Raw genomic sequence first — 19,740 nt, forward strand, 5'->3', positions numbered from 1 at the left:
TGTCAAAGAAACCTTTTTTAGCTTTTTCTTTCTCCAAATTTCCCTTTTATTTTTCATTTATCCCCCATAACCCAAATCCCTTTCCCCTCTTTTAATCCCTTTATATCCCCCCCCCATGGCCGCCTTTTCTCTCTCTAACCCATGAACCTTCCCCACCTTTCTCCCTCTTATTGGTGAACCTTTCCTCCTTTCTCTCTCCCCCTCATCAACCATTTCTCTCTCTCTCTCTCTCATGGGGTATAGAGATGATACTAGATGTGGGGACCATCATTCTACAGTTTTTTATTTGAGGGATGATTTCTATTTTGACGTTGTTACTATAAAAAATCAGTAGGTTGTAGATTGAGATCTGCTACCAATCTTCAATGCATGCATAGATGAAGAACAAGATCTTGTAGCAGACCAGTGTGCGATGACGATCAAGATTCCGTGGTTAAAACAATCTGTGATAGAAGAAAACGATGAAGATCTCAAGGATATCAAAGAGGGGTAGAACTCACGAGATTCAACGCATTCAAATCAGAATACAGCAACGAAAGTGTAGTCGTCTCATAAACTGCAATTGTGACCATGGTTTCAATGTAGCGAAATACATGTTGAGAAAGTTTTAAAGGCTAGAATATTGCGTTTGAAGTTTCCTACACGATTTTCAATGGGAGTCCAAGACTAGCCGAAATTGATAAATTTGCAACTATTTCACAAGATAAATATCAGGATCCATTTTTTGAGAAATTTTCTTTACTCACGAATAATATTTGAGCCAATAAAGAAGAAGGTAGAAGATGGTGGTTTTGATGCTAAATTCATCTTAACACACTTTAAAACTCGATGAGTTTTCTCGAACCACGGAAGAATGATGCAGGACAAAGTTATTCGTATTTTTAATTTTTTATTCAATTTTAAAGGATGTATACTTTGATTTCGGTTTTAGGGTTTTAAAGTTTTTTAGGGATTCTAGGGTTCTTTTATATTTTTATTTACTATTCATTAGTTACCATTATTGGATATTGTCCATAGATACTCTTATGGGTACTGTTCGTGGGTTACTATTCATATGGGTAAATTTGTTATTACAAAGTTTGTGTTTAAATTCGGTTTTTTAGTTCATCTAATTCTTATATGGATATCCAATGTATTTGAATATTAAATTATAATATATAAGAGATAGTAGGGCCTTGAGGGGGTCATTCCATGTGATTTGCATAATAGAAAAAGAAAGAAAAGCTTAGGCTTTTGGAGCCAGCTTGGGTTGATGAGGAAACCTTATGTTTTTCCAACTTTTTGCTCGTGTTTGGCATGTTTTCTTGTTAATTTTACCATTTTTATCAATTTCCCTACATCAAGAGAGAAAGGGGAGGGGGGCAAAAATTGATGGCGAAGAGAGAGAAAGAGAGGGAAGGTTACCGAGAGAGAGAGAGAGAGACAGAGAGATAGATAGAGAGAGAGAGAGAGAGAGAGAGAGAGAGAGAGAGAGAGAGAATGGGATTAAAAGGCAAAGGGATTTGGACTGTGGGGAGGATAAGTGAAAAAGACCTTGGTTACTTGGGGAGAGAAAAAAAAAACAAAAAAGGGGTTAGGGGGTTATTTGACCCTTTCTTAAAAGTTGGGGGGGCGGGGGGAATGGGGGTGTTAGGTTCATGAGCTAACCATGGACCCAAGGGTGTATATAGGACCATAAGTTTAGATGTGGGGAGCGTTTTTCCCTAAAATAAATATAGATGTCTTTGAACTATATACAATCGTGGGGCAATGCGCCCTATATACGCAGATTCCCATGGGAGTTGCCATGTTGGCAGGTCAACAAGTATAGCTGAAACAACAGGAAAACCACCTAAATATGGTAATTGTTACAACAAGTAAATTGTAATTGTTAATGCAAGAAAAATCACCTAAATATGGTGGAATATTATATAAATTATCACCACATGCAGGTTTCTATAATGGGCATGATACGTATAATGGTCACTACATGTTTCTTGAATGGGCGCGGGACACATAATAATCACTACTATGTCATTTCATAGAAAAATTTGAGGATTATAGTAACTATACTCTAGAAATAAAAAGTATTATTCAATATCAATATCAATAAGTGTTATGCTTATTGGTGTTGAAACAAAAGCAAATGAATCAAATTCACTCTCATGAAGTAAAAGAGAAACCATAAAAATAAAGAGAAATCAGAACCCTCACCGGCTTCCCTGCATACTTCCTCTCCAAAAAGTCCAGGTCTGGCAACACATGCATACAATTTATACAGCAATATGTCCAAAAATCTAGTACAACCACTTTTCCTTTCAAGTCCTGCACATGGAAAATACTATAGCTTAATTTGAACTTATGAAATTTACTGAATCATGATCGTTTTTTACATAAATCATCAAAAAGTAATTCCAATTAAACAAAACATCCAAGATACAGAAACACAACCCTCTAAAAATCACACAAAGAGATCAAGATACAGTAGTCCCATACATAGTCATCGAAGCAAATCTTAAACTCATAGAAAATTAACACCCATAATCATACAAATAAAACTTAAAACTTAACCTGGAACTTAAACAGAGTGTTTCTGATTCAAATTTATACAGAAGCATTGAAATCAAAACCCATTAAATTGCCATCAAGGATTTTGGAAATCCATAATGAATGTTCAAATGAAGGAATGAAAAAATAGCTCATGGACAGTGGCTCATATGCACAAGCCTAAATATACAACCAAGAGATGCCAAAATCATCTTTAAGACAACAGTCTGCTCTAAAATATCAAAATTAGAATATGAGATCAAGAAGAGTTCTATTAAAGGTTTTTCCAGTCCAGTAAGTTATAAATAACTCAAACTATACCATGATTATCCAACAAATTCCATTTGCAGAAGAATTTTCTAGCTCCCTACAAGTAAATTGCAACAGTCAAGGAGCAACCATGTAGAGGTTCCAACATATGCAATACCCGTCTCGGTCAACCACAGCAGTTGAGATAATGAGTAAAATTTTCACTAGGATGATTGGAGAAAGTCAAATCCAAATCTGGTGGCTGTGGGTGGTGTTGAATGCCTCTCACACAATTTGCCAACAGTGCAATTGTTTTTGGTTACAAGGATAAACCATTAATAATAGTGAAACTTCTATTACCCAACCATTTATCAGACCACTTTTTGTATAAATAGAGCTCTTTAGTAACCCAACTTGATTTTCTTTACTGGTATTTGATGTATGTCTTTTAGTATCACAAAGACAAAAAGAAACTCCAGATGAAATTTTACACAAATATGATCACATATTTGTCTAGACACTAGCACCATATTGGAAATGACTAAACTACCAATTTTTTGGATGACCAAAATGTAAATGTTAACTGAAATTTGCAAGAATAGGCTGATTCATTTTCTCAATTCCTTAGATATTTCTATAATACATGCAAGATTTCAGGTAAAATCTCAATTTTGATTAAATTGAAAAAGCTAAAAAAAAGCTGACAAGTTTTGGGTGACATGGTAACTGACTTCCGCAAGTTAAGAAGTATAATAGCAGTTTTGGGTGATATGGTAACTGACATGGTAACTGAGAAAGCCCAATGTCACTTTTTCAGCAATGCATGACATAAATATATATGAAGAGTCAAAAGAAAAAATAAAATCCAATGAGAAATCATGAAAATATTAAAAGAGAAAATATCTAAAATGCAGCAAATTGGGATTACAGTCTCATTATGTAAGACATCCAACAGAAACAAAGGTAAGATCCATAACATATTAAAAGGGAGTACCCTTTGGAATATAAGCGGGGCGGAATTCAGCCAATCAAGTTTTGATGGGAACTCCGGAACCATAGGTGCACTGCCACTGCCATCAACATCAAATATAGTCATACATATGAAAATTATGGTAATCAAACAAAAAAATATTATTTAACCATTCAAAAAAATAGGCGAAGAAATCCTACATTGTATGATGCAATCAGGTAACTACCTGGCCTCTACATCAGATATGTAGTTCACAAATTGTTGAACTCTTATAGCCGAGGATTCTCCTATTATCAAAAGTAAATGACAAAATGTTAGCATTCTGTTAAGGTAATTTAGATCTATACAAACATATATACTTATCAGAGATGTGGAAGAAATCGACCCCATGATATATTTAAGAATCCCTTACATGGCCAACCAACAGGATTTGGAATGTCATAACATCAACAAAATATCTCCACATCCAAGCTTAATAGGCATTTGATTAAATTTTACAGATATTTTGGGGTATGTCTCAATTCAATGAGATGGAAGATCTGGAAAAATATGAACTACATCAGTAACCTTTCCTGGGTAGTGGTAATTGAGGATTTTAAGCACATCAGCTTGGATGAAGGTTCATTTCATATAATATTATTCTAAAATGAATGCAAAGGTTCGTATAATGTTATTTCAGAAATTTTATCAACATCTAAGGATAACATGCTCCTAATTATTTCTTGTAGACTAGAGTATATGTAGAAGCTAGACCTATCAACAATGAGACCCTAGAAGCTCAAAAATTCATTTATTCTAAACATAGAACTAAGGAGCATATTATGCAGTCATCATCCGAGAATCATAGCTTTTCACTTGTGTGTTCTCTCTAGGTGCTTCAAGTTTCAGTTCAAATATCTGTCAGATATCTACAAAAGCTATTTCTAGGGTTCTTTTTCATAATTTTCTGTTTTGGCCACAAATCTTAGTTTAAAGTACATGCCTGAAAATAGTACTCAAATTAAGATCCAGTTCGATCAAACGATTTCCTGGTAATCTTTGTGGTGAGAGAGAAAGAAATTAGAGTCATCCATCCAAGAAATCAGCCATAATGATTTAAGAAATAATTTAGGAATCTTATCCCCTAAATCTTTGACAGATATCCACTTCTAGTCAATCTAGAATATGACCAGTCAAAACTCAACTCCTCATTGGACTAGAATTCCATTTCTCTCACAAAGGGATACAAGGAAATTCAAAGTCAAAGAGTCCTGGTCAAAATTCAAAGATTGAAAGAATATTTTCTAAACACAAAATATTCTCCACATCCACAAAATATTTTCACAAAATCTTTCCCCAAGATTTTCTAAGATATCTTGTAACAAGCTAAATCTTTTTCAAATCTCCTGGATTCTCCACAAGATCTCCCAATATACTGAGAAATATCTGAGGCATCCCACTATGTGGGGTGTGTGGCCCATGTGGTTCCCACAAGTGTGGGGGCTGAGTCCTTGCCCCTTAGGCCCATGCGGGTCCCACTCCACAAAAAACCCGTTTAAATTTTGGAAATTACAGAAGTACCCATTTAGAGTTTTTTGTTCATTTAAAACTATGCGATTTTGTCGAGGGTTGCACGTACTGTGTGATTTGATGAGGGTTGCACATACAGAAATACCCTTTAAATTTTTTTGGATATTTTATAGTTCCATATTTCCTTTACAGTTGGGAATCACGTAGAAGTCCTAGAACTGTGTGATTTTGATGAGGGTTGCACGTACTAGGATAGGATAAAGTGAAAATTAGATTGGGCTGGTGATTCCTTCAGGGATGGGAGTCTCAATGGGGTAGAGCTCACAAGGTTTTAAGAATGGATGGTTATATTTCCGTAGAAACAGTTCAAAATTGTTTCAGTGGTGTTAGAGAATGGAGTAGGAGACTTGGACTATCTATTTCTTCTATTGATTTCCTCTGTCAAAGAAAAATGGAGCCTGTGACACTTATTTTCTGTTGAACTCCTCTAGCTATTGTGCTCCCTGGGCTTCTGGCCTTGCTCCCTGCCTGTGGAGACTTGAGCCCAATTTTGACGAAATTGCTCTCATCTGTGGCTATTTAAGAATTACTTGGAGACACATTTTCAGGGAAGCAAATGCTGTTGCCGCACCTTAGCTAGGGATGGTGCAAGCCCTAACAACTATCTGGCTACTTAAAAGATTTTTACCTCCCTTCCAAACTGTCACTGTAGAGATTTTTTGGTTTTTTATTGTTAACCCCTTTTGGGTTTTTTTATATAGGGCACCTGCCAAGCAGGCATGCCAACCATGTATATGTGTTAATACGCACATGATCTACACTGTAATCTCCTTATATGTGAACATTCTCAGAAAAAAACTCCTCTAGCTATTTTGTGCAAAACCTTGTGTTCGTTGATTTGATCTTTTGCATGCTTTAATATTTATTTAAAAAACAAGAATAAAATATCAAGGCATGCATTAATTGGTATCAGAGTAGGGATTTCCTAGGGAGTTCAAGTTATGATTTGATATCTCTAAGAAGACGAGTTTTTACTCCAAATCAAGAAGGATTTGCCTAATTGCGACAAACCTTTACCAAGAACTAGATAATGCAGGCATGATGGGTAGGCTAAACAACGGCATGGAAGGATCCAGAGGATCGGATATGAAGAGAAAAGGACTAATTGACTTCATTAATGAGGGATCTTGGCACTGGATGGTTTCCATGATCATCATGGAGAATCTTTATTTTCATTGTCTGTTTCACAAAATCAATAAGTCATAGATTAGGACTCGCTACCAATCTTTGACGAATACCAAGATGATGATTGGGTTCAGCAAAATATCCAATTTCAGAAAGGTGTTGGACTTTGAGGAGGAAACAGGTCCACACAAATTCATAAATAATGAAATTGTGGCTGAATTTGACACATAATTTCATCTATATATCATGATCTGTTTCTTGAGGCATTCGCTACCATTCATACTTTAAAGACAACATAGAAGAAGGTCAAAGAAGATTATTGATTTGATGCAGAATCCATCTTAGCTCTCCTCAAAACTTGAGGGCGATTTTTTACAAGCAGGGAAGATTGATTCATTTGTTATCCAAGCAGTATAACTTCTCATCCACAACTCAGATGCTTCAAATCGCATTTCGAGATCTTCAATTATCTAAAAAGGTTATTTCTGCTTCTTCTTCTTCTTTTTAGAATTTTTTTATTTTACGTCTCAAATCTTAGTATAAAACGTACGAGGGAAAATAGTAGCTAATTTTGGGACTAATTGATATTCTTGTGATATTAATCATCAAGGGGTAAATTCATCAGTTACCAAATTTTATATTTCCTTTTTAATTGGGCTTCGTGTGGCAGGTCCAGAACTATGAACTTTTTATGAGGGATGCACATAATAGGATAGGAGAGAGTGAAAATTAGATTAGGCACGTGATTCCTTTATGGCAGTCTTTGTGGGGAAGTCTACAAGTTTAGGAATGGACGGTTATGATTCCTCCAGGGCAGGGGAGTCTTTGTGAGGAAGTCTACAAGTTTAGTGATTGACGGCTAGGATTTATACGAACATTTTAAGGTTTTTTGTTTGGAAGTTGAGAGGATTATTTATTCTTGCCATCGATTTCTTCTGTTGAAAGAAATTTGAAGCTTGCAATGCTTATTATGAGTTGAGTTCCTTCTCTAGCTACTTCAAGCAGATATTTGAGTCTGTTGGATTCACCTCCTGCCAGCTCTAATATCCTTCATAAAAAAAATATCCAGCCCTGCTTCAAAAATGATCAAGTACATTCAAATTTGGAAGTTTTTGCATATTTATGCTGCAGAGAATGGATTTTGTTAAAAAAGAATCCAATGGATGAGGACATGAATATTTATGGCCTTGTTTTGAATTATGCTCATACCACATTCATATAAGTTAATTTCAATGCTAGCATATTATGAGGTGCCAGGTAACCCCAGGTCAGTAATGGATCTAGATGCCCAGGCAGCCTGCAGCAGCCTAAAATTCTAGGTCAAAGGAAAATGGTAAGGATTAATGGCAAAATAAAAAAAAGTGGTACCTTCATTTAATATAAAAGTATTGATCCTATGTTTACATCCATAAATTACAAATTTACTTATTTAGATGGCCAGTGAATATCAATTAAGTCATTAATGGAAGTGACATTCCTTCAGTGTGAGTTTGAGCCCCTACCATTACATACCCGATACATCATCCAAATGCCACCATGATCATAAAGCCATGGCAGAGATAGATAGACATACTTAATTTTTAATTAAAAAAAAGAGAAGATCCAGAAGTGGAATTTTATTCTCATTTTGGATGACAGTTTAATTTTTCTACAAATTGTTTGTCATTTTACAGAATCTGCTATTTGTCAGAAGGGTCATTCCTTTTTCATAACTACCAGTTTGTGGGCATTAGCAATCAAAGTCTACCTCAATTTGCGGGAATTATCACAGTCTAAGATACATATATGCTTTAAAATGGGTGCCATATCCATGTCAGAAGCCTCAAAAACATACCTAGAAACTATAAAATGATGTTTTAGACATGTCCAGAGCCATATCCATGCATCATAGATCACAATTTCAGAATCTCTAAGCTTCAATGCGTTTCTATGGAGTACTGAAACCAAATTACTGGCTTAGCAATAACTTGATGAAACTTTTGGGAATAAAGGTATATGCCCCTCCTGCTTTTATGGTGCCAAATAAACCCTCGGGTCCATGGAAAGTCTGTGGACCCCCCCAAAGTTTTCAAAGTTGAACATGAAACCCCCTTCCTTCTTCTTCTTTGGTCCAGTTTACATTCATACGCCCTTCTCTTTTAGACAATGCACCCTCCATCCACAGTCTAAGATACATATATGCTTTAAAATGGGTGCCATATCCAGGTCAGGAGCCTCAAAAACATACCTAGAAACTATAAACTGATGTTTTAGACATGTCCAGAGGCATATCCATGCATCATAAATCACAATTTCAGAACTCTAAGCTTCAATGCATTTCTATGGAGTACTGAAACCAAATTACTAGCTCAGCAATAACTTATGAAATTTTTTGGGAATAAAGGTATTCCCCTCCTGCTTTTATGGTGCCAAATAAACCCTCAGGTCCATGGAAAGTTTGTGGACCCCCCTCAAAGTTTTCAAAGCTGGACATGAAACCCCCTTCCTTCTTCTTCTTTGGTCCAGTTTACATACTACGCCCTTCTCTTTTAGACAATGTGCCCTTCATCCAAAACCCAAGAAGACCTCCTCCCATGAAGCAACCTCCCTCTCTCTCTCTCTCTTCCACCCCATGGGAGATAGATAGCCAAGAGTGACCAGCAGTGCATTGGATTGAGAGGTTTTTGGAATAGGCTAAATGGAGGAGGGATTTGGGGGTGATTACACCTGACACTATTGAATTCTTCTCCTTGAAGACCAATAGACTTCGTACGGCAACAAAACCCCATTTCCCTCTCTAAGGTCAACAAGAAATATTCAAAGATTTTAGAGAGAGAAACCTTCTTTCCAACTGGATTTCAGCCTTTTGTCGCAAAAAACTCTTCATAGCCTTGCCCTTTCTCCATTAAATCTCGACAAGTTTCAGTAAACAAAGTTGGTAAGCAGGCTTTTTCCATTGATGAGGATGAAATGAGAGAAATTAGTCCATAGCTATAAACTGAGATATTTCTTCAAAATCAGAAACTATTTCCAAAATTTCTACTCTCAAAATTTCATTTTCATATTGTTCTATTTGATCTTCGTTAAAACTCTCAGAGATGACAAGAACATCAGCAATGAGGACTTATTTGAGAATGAAAGCCCGTTCTGGTTTACCAAGGAAGGATTGACAAGGTGTTTTGAAAAGGAAGAAGATACCCCAAGTAGTTTGGCATAAGGATGATGCAGTTTTAGGCAGCATTTGACTACTCGGTCCGAGTGCCGAGTAATTGGGTCGAGTACTCAGGAGTCGGCACCTTGGTGAGCCCGAGTTACACCGAGTTGGGTGTCCCACTCGAGGATATTAAAAAAAAATTAAAACAAATCATAAAAATCCCAAAAAATAAGGAATTTATTTGTGATATGTTTTTTTTATGTTTTCTATCATTTTGGCAAATATTGGAAAGTGCTTTGGCCATAAAAACTTATTTTTACATTTTCCCATTTTTTTGAATTATTTTGACAATACCGCCAGTCACTAGTTGATTTTTAAACTCTATTTTTTTTCTACTTCTTTAACCTCATTTTGATGTGTTTTGCTTAATCTTACTTTAAACATACATTTCCTAGTTTTTTGGATTCTTTTTGTAATTTTTATAATTTTTCCTGCTCCAGTACTCGATACGACTCGAGCCGAGTTACTCAAACTCAGTCTGAGCACTCAGATCGGGCATGGACCAAGTACTGGGACCGAGCAGTGGTTTCCAACACTGGTTTTAGGGTCTCTCTAGAAATTTCAAGAGCCTCCAATAATTATAACAGGAAAACCAATTTGCAGTTACTGTCACTCCATGAAAGTAACCTAGAATTTTCTGGAGAGATAAACCCATTTCTTGTTGTCCAGAAACTTCCCCAAAGCCAATCAAAGAGCGAGAAAGAATATCAGTGGCTATTGGAGTAGGTTTAATGGTTTTCCTGGCAAGCCGAGGATGAAAAGAAGCACTAGAAAGAAGTTTTGAGAGAACATTTTTCCAAGAAGAGAAAAGAGAAAAGTTGGAGAAAAGCTAAGGGCTATGTGTCCCATATTTGAAACTCGAAGGGGTTAACCAAAAGTGCAAAAGAGAGAGAGAGAGAGAGAGAGAGAGAGAGAGAGAGAGAGAGAGAGAGAGAGAGAGAGAGAGAGAGAGAGAGAGAGAGAGAGAGAGAGAGAGAGAGGGGAGGGAATTTTTTTTTTTAAATATTTCAAACAAATTTAGAGAGAAATCAGGATAGAAATCGCTATCATCCCTTCCTCTCAAAGGTGTCATGTGATGACATTATTCTTAACCCAAGGGCTGCTGTTTCTGCCCTCAAGTCCAACAAGGATGGAGTTCCACCACTCCATTTTAATGTTTAAACCAAAGCATATTATTCCATATCATCAAAATAACTTAAACACAAATTTTGCTGCAGGCGAGAAAAAAAACCTTCAACTAAGAATAAAGTAAACAAAGGAAAAACACATAAGGAAGAGTGCGCACACACATAAAAGAAAATAATAACGTCCTCTCAAGAGCATTTCCTACCATTATTTTGCTCAAGGGTTGGACGGTTGACACCAAATAATAAATTCATGATGGCCTTCGGAGATGCATATTGCATTGCCTAAAAGACCATAATATAGTCCATGTTATGCTCTATAATGAAAACGCCTAAAATACAAAATTACAGCAGCAACAACGTTTAAAAAGAACAGATGAGAAATATAACTAGAAAAGACCCTCCAAAATGACAACATTGATAAGCTTATATAAATTATGAACCATACCTTCCAATTTGTGATGACGAAAAGGAAACAAGAGATACTGATGCCCAAACTGCCAAATCTCAATAGATCACGCCGGGAACCCTGCAACCTGCCATTAAAATTAACAACAGAGCCTCAAAGTTATGATTTCATAGCCACATACATCTTTTGAGATACCAGATAGAGCTTAGGCCATTTTTACCAACCATCCAAATACTATGAAAATAAAAAAGAATAATATATACAGATACACAATTTAGCAATTTTAATTGTAAATGCTATTTGCATCAGAGAAGAACCACAAAAATAAGACATGAATAAGATTTACATCAGAATGCATTGTGAGGCGAACATTTTAAATTTGTCAATAAAGGGCATGATTTTATATCATCTAGATGATTCCATATGGAACCAATTCCTAGAAAGCATCACAAAAACGGTTCTAAATCCATGCAGAAGGACCAAAACAATAACTCTTTTATAGGTAATTGCAGGATTTCATCCTACAATGAAAGGGCCCCAACCATTATACTACAGCAATTTAAATTGAATGAACAATAATTAATCGCAATGAAAGGGCCCCAACCATTATACTACAATGATTTAAACTGAATGCACAATAATTAACAACCACACTTTCACACAAATTTTTACACAACTTAATCATCATTATCATAGCCTTTTCCAAATTAATTGGAGTCAGCTACACGAATACTGGTCCGCCATTCTACTCTATTAAAGGTTATACCCTCGGTGAGGCCATAAGTCCCCATATCTTTTCAGACTACTTTCAACCACATCCTTTTAGACCTACCCCTTGCCCTTTTCAGTCCTTCCACTTGAACTAGCTCGCACCTCCTAACAAGTGTTGTACTTGGTCGGTGCCACATATGGCCAGTCCATCTAAGTCCACTGTCTCTCATCTCATGGCCTATTGGTGCTACACCTAAATTCTCCTGAATGTATTTATTTTGAATTCTATCCCTTTTTGCCTTGCCACTCATCTATCTAAACATACATTACTCCAATACAACATGCACCATAACCAACAAAAGTAAGTTTAGTAACAAAATACCAAAAGATAGAGCCAACAAGATCTAGAAACGAAAATCCAAACAGGATCATCTATTGTGTTAGATTTATTCTTAACCAATGCATTAGAAACCACTGAATGCTGAACTGGTGAGATATCAATAGTACCAATGAATAGCTCAGATGAGTTAAACTATGTCAAAGAGTCAAATGCATGCAATCTCTATTGTAAAAGAGTCAAATGCATGCAATCTCTATTGTAAGACATATATGTCACGAAGAGAGAAGAGGTGAAGGTGTTCCTTATTATTGTTGAGATATGGTAAAAAAATTTAACAATAGAGGTCTCTTGCTCCAAACCTCCAGGTTATGAGCAGATCGGGAAAACCCAATGTTTAAAAAAACGGATCGGTGACTCGAATTGGTCACGCCCATACCCGTGTTGGATCGGGGAATCGGAGAATTGGCAGAATCGACAATTTTTTTCTCAAACTTTTTTCAAAAAATCACTATAAATCTCTTAAATAGTGTTCTTTTAGTTTCTAAAAGAAATTAGGAGTGGTGCATTATGTACTTTCATTACTTTGTAAAACTAGGTTAATACTGAGATGTTTTCCTGTATGGATATCTGTAAAATTATTAATTGTAACATAATATTATAATATTGCATCAAAATAAATTTTAACTATTAAAAAAAACTTCCATAATATAAAATTAAAAAATAAATTTTCATATAAAGTGAAATTACCATCAAAGTATCAAACATTTATTAATTCGCTTTACTCATCCAAAATTATTACAACCTAGCTACCTATAAAATTATATACTGAAATTCAATAATTATTAGAAAAAGCTTCCATTTCATATGATTGAAAACAAAAATAAAACCCCCTATAAACTCCAATGTTAAGACATTAAAAAATTCAAAAAAAAATTTTTACCCTAAACAATAGCAACATGCATAGAGCTACAATAATAATAATAATAATAATATGGTAAAAAAGTTACCAAAATAAAGTCATTTTATTAATAAATAGCAAAAACTTTTATATGGCAATTTTTTAATTAAAACGTGTACACGGGTTGAGGCTTATTTAACATGATGTAATTTTAATGTGATCATATTCACATAATTATATTGGCATAACTTTAATATAATTACATTAATTTTTATTAACATAAACAATTTCATATAATTATATTAATTCTTATAAATTTTTTGATTTTGGTAAGTAATTATTGTAAATATCATCATCAGTTTAGCCTTTTCCCAATAAATTGGGGAATTCTTGTAAATATATTATTTGTAATTTATTTTTTGTAATTATATGCAATTAAAATTTAATTTTATATACTTTTTTTTGTAAATTATAAAAAATAAAAAATAAATATAATTACGCTAAAAGGACGTTAGCGGTTCCTTGGACGTTAGTCTATTTGTATAAGGGATAGACAAAATAATGGAAAATTTGTAAAGAAAAATCCCAAAAGAGAGGGAGTGTGATGGAAAGCTTAAAAGTAATTATCCCACATCGTTGGATGGTGGGAGGATGTGGAGGTATAAATGGTCAACCCCATAAGTTTCAATAATAAAATGCTCACATGGGAGGTGAGTTGTGCTCCACGCAAGTGGGACCCACGCGTGGTTAAAGTTGGTGTCATATGGCAGGCAGGTACTACCATGTGTTTTTTAAATGTATTCTTAAAAGTTGCAAATCCAAATTATACGAAAAATGTGTTCCTGAAGTTGCAAATCTAGATCATATGGAAAATATCCGGTTTTATGACAAAAAAAAAAGGAAAAGGATCGGTGACATGTCCGATTTGTGATGTCATGATACCGATCGATGACGTCAGCATACCGAGTCTGCATAGTTAAATCGCTGAATCCCCATTTATGCTTGGATCCAGAACGGTACTGGCGATTCCCTATCCGGATCGGATCACCGAATTTTTAAACACTAGAAAACCAGAAAGCTCAAGGGCTAAATAACCATAATGGGTCTGGAACAAATAGCTATGCCATTTCTAGGTGCAAGAATAGCCAAGGCCACGATGTGATCAAAACCTGGTCAATATAGCCAATGTGGTAACTCAGAAACATTGCACTTATTTAGGAACAAAATAATTTTTCAAATTTTTAAAGTAACCACGCAGCTAAGCTAATCAATGCATAAGGGAGTGTGAGGCCCCTGCCCCATCGATCCATCCTTTCTATCTGTCAGTTCCGTATCTAATAACATGCTAATGAGTCAGGCACTGACCTAATCGTCGTGTAACATATAAATTTCCATTTGAACTAAAGTCTCGAGTTAGAAGAATGCCTAGCACACTAAACTTGGAGAGCAGATTCCCATTATACACCAGCCAAACAAATCTATAGAGAGAAACTTGAAGCACTAAACAACAGATAATACATAACAAAACTACACAGGTATGTACCAATTGTGTATTCCGTCATGCAAGATTAGAACTTAATAGCATCACAATAGCCTGACAAACTAGCTGCTCACTCATGCAAACTAGAAAAGTGGAGTCCATACCAATGACCTATGGCCACAAATGCAGGACAAAAAGTTATGCCTTGCACCCAAAGCATGCAAGTAGGAAGTGGTAACCACTAGGCCATTGTTAAAAGTCCTTTTATCTTTATTTCTCTTTCATTTAAGTCATTTTGACCTTATATATCCTATTTCCAGCTTTTATGAGCAGTATTGTCATTTTTCTTATTTCATTAATATAAAAGAAAATATGAGAGCTATGTTAGGTCTATTGGACTCTCTCTCTCTCTCTCTCTCTCTCTCTGACATGGTATCAGAGCATTGATCCTTTCTTCCATCTTGCTCTTCATCCTTTATCTACTCTACGCTAAATTTTATTTCCTGCATTGTTTTGACTAACAACCAAGTCAGAAGAAGGCGTGGGAGGGGCAGATATATTGACACATTGAATGCGGGCATGCACATTATTGAGGGATGGTAGCTCATTGCTTGTCAAAATATTTTCAAGAACACGATGTTACTCGGAATTTAGCTACTCTGAATTCCTCATGTTGCTTCCTCTATAATTCCACATCACTAGATATAGGCTGATACAGATTCAACTCTTCCCACGTACCTCTAAGGGCACTATAATATTCATTCACAGTCTTATTACCCTGTTGCAATTGAAACATTTTGTCAAGCAATTCATATACCTGAGAGATGTTCTTATCTGATGAATATATTTCTTTCAGTGTCCCATTTATTAGTGTCCAGATACATTACAGGTGCAATTATTAGAGGTTCCATACTACTCCACAACCAAGTCATTATTATGTACTTCTCTCTCGTCCATTCTTCATATCTACTATCAGATTCACTAGGTGTGTCCTCAATCAGATATTTCAATTTCCCCTCAGCACCAGGGGATACTTAAACAGATTAAGCCCATACACTGAATTTTATTGAATTAATTTGTATTCCCACTTGTTCAAGAAGACTGAAGGCTCCAGGATTAATTTCATTATCCATGAGTGTAGGAAATAAAAGATAAAGAAGGCAACCAAGGTCAACATAATATAGTCACTCACCCCAAGCCTACTGCGATGCTAGGACCAACTTAGAAAAAAAAAAAAAAAAATTGAGAGAGAGATATTTGTCATTCAGATTTGAGCATAGTCATTTTCTCACACTTGAATAAACTAGTGTGACACCAAATTGTCCAAGTCTAAGTATTTCCATGTTTCCACTCTTGGAATAGACTACGGCAGCATCTATACGCACGAAAAATTTAGTTTTTTTAAGAGAAAATTCTAATGGACCATCCAAGATTGCCCACGAATCTTGAAACTAGGCAGCGATTCATCTATTGATCTCGATTTTTAAAGAGGAATCACACAAAAAGCAGCATTACCTCACTAAACATAGCCGCATGGGTTTCTACACAAAAAACCCTAGGAAACAGCCCTAGATTTTTAGAATGAACAACACGACGAAGAAACCTGAATTGTTTTTTTCCTCCTTTTTTCATTTTAATCAGGCACTACAAAAATCGATCCTAGGGTTTAAGTTCAATGATACAACATTGAATACATTTGTGGGGAGAGGTGATGAGGCAAAGGTCAAGGACGAAGTCATGACTTAGGACGAGGTTGTGGCAAAGGTGATAGAGGTAGGAGTTGTGCAACTCAAGTGATTGAGTGAGTTTGCTTTGTTCATTTGTTAGGTACTAACAATGATAAGTTAGATCCTTGAGCAGTCAAATGTGTTTTTAAGAGGTATTCATGCTTCTAGAAACGTTATCGCATGCTGGTTTACAACAAAAAATTATTTGTGTTAACATTGCCTTTTCTAAAAGGAAAAGTATACAAAGTGACCATTTACTTTCAATATAAGGGCGTTAGAATCACTTTTATTCGCCAAAATTTAAATTGGGTGGTTAAGTACGTCATTGACTAAATTCAAAGTTCAAAAAAAAAATTCTCGAACTTCGCGACACACCTCAAGCCATCTGCTTTGACATCTAATGGTTAGGAGTGATTATGACCTCCTTGTGACAATGATGAATGGTCTCACAATACATAATCACTTTCTAAAAATTCCCTTTATTTTCTCAGATTATGGTTGCATGACTGATGCAAATTTCTTTTATCCTGCTCCGTAAGTAGTCTCAAAGTCCTCATCTTCTATAGTTCCCCTTCATGTTCTTGTTGATACTTCTTCACCTCAATTACCTAGGCTTGTTAAACTTATTATTTCCACACATTATGATGTCCCTCAGAAGCAGCCCATAAAGGTTTATATGAGAAGCAAAGTCCAAGACGGAAACCCTAAACTAACTCAGCCAAGCACTCAATCATCTTCACCTATAGATCCACTTCCTGCTTCTAACTCACATTTTTGTGTCTGATGATATAATGTACCAATTGCCATCCATATACGTATAAGGTTTTGTGCTCAACATTTCATTGCTCATTTTGTTACCTTAGAAATTTATTTCCATTGTATCAAAGTTTTTCTTTAACTCTTCCATATATTTCTATCCCTAAGTCTTATCAAGAGAACTTTCTTATATCGGTAGAAGAAAGCAATGGAAAAAGAAAAGGATCCACTCAACTTGAACGATATTAAAGTAGCTAGATCAAAGCATGACATTAGTTTATCTCAAACAAAGTACGTGATTAATCTGTTGAAAAAAACTGGAATGTTAAATGCTAAATCAGTTGATACTCCTATAGATTCAAATACAAAATTATTGGTTGACAGGGGTGAGTTGCTTGAGGATCCAAGAAGGTACAGAAGATTGCTAATCAAGCTGATTTCTCTAACCATCATTGCATTAATATTCCTTTGGCAATAAGTTCGGTGAATTGGCTTATGCACTCTCCCAAGATTCCTCACTAGGATGTTGTTCGTACAATTTGAGGTATCTAAAGGGAGCTCTAGGTTGATGTCTGATTTACATGCCAAATAATCATTGACCATTGAGAGTTAACTCAGATGCTGATTGAGTAGGTTCTCCATCAGACAAGCAATCTACCACAAGCTATTGTACATCTATTTGTGAGAAGCTAGTTCCATGGAGAACTAAGAAACAAAATGCTTGGGCTAGATATTGTGTAGAAGCTCAATATAGAGCAATGAAACATACTACATGTGAATTGATGTGGCTGAATATATTGATGCAGGTGAAGTTTACTATTCTGAGCCTATGAAGATGTTAGGGCTTTTGGGGTCTTTAAAGCCCCTGAGAACATGTAATATAATAAATATAGTGAATTGTACACTTCAATGGGAGTGATGTTGGTTGATTGTCGTAAGGTTGGGCAATCTACGGCACAAGTCATATCCAAAACCCTTTTTCCCTAGGCATAGGCACAACCATTGAGGGTTTTCTGGAGGTGATCCCTTGTCGAGGTCGAAGAGATACCCAGGGACAGTGTTTGCAGGCCATGATAACTTTGTGGTCTTCTTTGTGCTATTATAACCTATGAGAGCAAGAGCTAAATCCTCAAAAAAGTTCTACACATCATATACATATGACAATTGCATTCTCAAAAGCAACCCTATAGAGGGATACGTGTCCTTGTATGTAGAGAGCGTCTCCCTTGCACTATAGTGACATGTGCATGTGACATGTTCTTAGAGGAGGAACATATAATCCACATATTAGGACCGTGGTTCCATTGTTTATTGATCAGCTTTGATGGGACAATCATGAACCCTTGCACATGACTGTAGATCATGAGTCCTATTGGGTCGGTTTGAGAAGCTAGTCATGGATCACGGTTTCTAGCTTGGGTGGAGTAACCTAACAATCCCTTTTCTTGACACAATGGTAACAATCCACTTCTAGAGGTAATTATGAGTATTTTAGAATGTTTAAGAAATTCAGAAATATTATTTTCAACTTCACTCATGTTTCTTATAATTTTTGGTTATTTTTAGAATTTTTTAATATTGATTCTATGCACTAAAAACTCTGAAAAGGGTATATTTTATATTTCGATATTAGTAGGGGCAAGGTGGGATCCACGTGAGGGGGCCTAGGGCTCAGCTCCCACAGCCCATATAGGGCGACAAGCCCCACATTGAGTGGGATGCCTCACTAAAATAAAATAATCTTTTGTTAGAGAAAATCTGGACAAAAACAATTTGGAAAAGATATTGTGAGAATATATTTTTTCGAGTAAAGAGTCCTTTAGATTTGGAAAAACATTTTATTGTTTTGACAATCAAGTTTGAAGTAAATCATCCAGTTGACTTTTGATTTCCTAAAATACCAAGGAGTTATTTCTCTGTGCTTTGGAGTCTAAACTTTATGGGAGCGTTTTTTGGAAGAACTTGTTCTAATCTAAGTAGAACTGGATATGGGCCAAAGTTTCAGGGGACAAAGATTCCTAGATTCTTTCCTAATCATGATGGGCAATAATAAGAATGGATAGCTCTGATTTATTTCTCTCAACGTATATGTTACCTGGGAATCCTAACGTTAAATTGAATCCTAATCCTAAGTGGAATAGCCTAGGGCCATTAAGGCCTATATAAGGAGAGGTCCTTCCCTCTTTCACATTATTAGTTTTTCAACCCTCTCTCTCATCTCTCTCTCTCTCCCCTCCATGCCACCTCTCTCTCTCAAGTGGTCTAAATAGACCCTAATTATAGTAGCCCAGGCTCTCAGCCTCATAGTTTTGTGGTAAGGTATTCCAAAGGTGTTTCCCAATACTAAGGAAGCATAGGACCAAAGGATCAGAGTACGACATTCGTTTGGTAATTAGATGCGGTGTGTGCTAGGTCCTAGGGGGTAACCCTAGGCAAAGATTAAATAAGCCTTCTTGGTTTGTAAGTTTAGTTTTGGTTCTTGATTCATATTTGTTAAGAAATCCTAATTATATTAGAAGTCCTATTTAAATTAAGATTCCTACTCGGACTAGGACTCCCACTTAAGTTAGAATTCCTAATTGTGTTAGAATTCATATTCTAAGCTTGACTTCATTTTTTGAATAAAAGTTTTATTTGGCCGTAAGAGTTAAATATCTTACACT

At 35.7% G+C, this 19,740-nt stretch overlaps 1 protein-coding gene across 9 annotated transcripts in view; it reads right to left on the minus strand.

Annotated features, from left to right (window-relative positions):
• The window catches only part of LOC18431436 (haloacid dehalogenase-like hydrolase family protein), a 119,526-nt gene that overhangs the window by 40,597 nt on the left and 59,189 nt on the right, over nucleotides 1-19,740 (minus strand). For 5 of the 9 annotated variants that reach the window (XR_016049648.1, XR_016049647.1, XR_016049646.1 and 2 more), the window contains exons 9-13: nucleotides 11,205-11,292; nucleotides 10,963-11,041; nucleotides 3,972-4,032; nucleotides 3,770-3,845; nucleotides 2,194-2,304 (exon numbers count right to left, since the gene is read on the minus strand). Coding sequence is in view for 6 of the 9 variants with exons in the window: in XM_088858617.1 (XP_088714743.1) it covers nucleotides 2,194-2,304; nucleotides 3,770-3,845; nucleotides 3,972-4,032; nucleotides 10,963-11,041; nucleotides 11,205-11,292 (415 nt within the window). In the remaining 3 variants the exon portion in view is untranslated. Of the gene's footprint in view, nucleotides 1-2,193; nucleotides 2,305-3,769; nucleotides 3,846-3,945; nucleotides 4,033-10,962; nucleotides 11,042-11,204; nucleotides 11,293-19,740 lie in introns of all 9 variants that reach the window. The other 4 variants (XM_088858618.1, XM_088858619.1, XM_088858620.1 and 1 more) reach the window with 3 other exon arrangements.

The sequence above is a fragment of the Amborella trichopoda genome, chromosome 2 (genome assembly GCF_054954075.1).
Source record: "Amborella trichopoda isolate Santa Cruz 75 chromosome 2, AtrichopodaSantaCruz75HAP2 v2.0, whole genome shotgun sequence".
In the NCBI taxonomy this organism is placed as follows: Eukaryota; Viridiplantae; Streptophyta; class Magnoliopsida; order Amborellales; family Amborellaceae; genus Amborella; species Amborella trichopoda.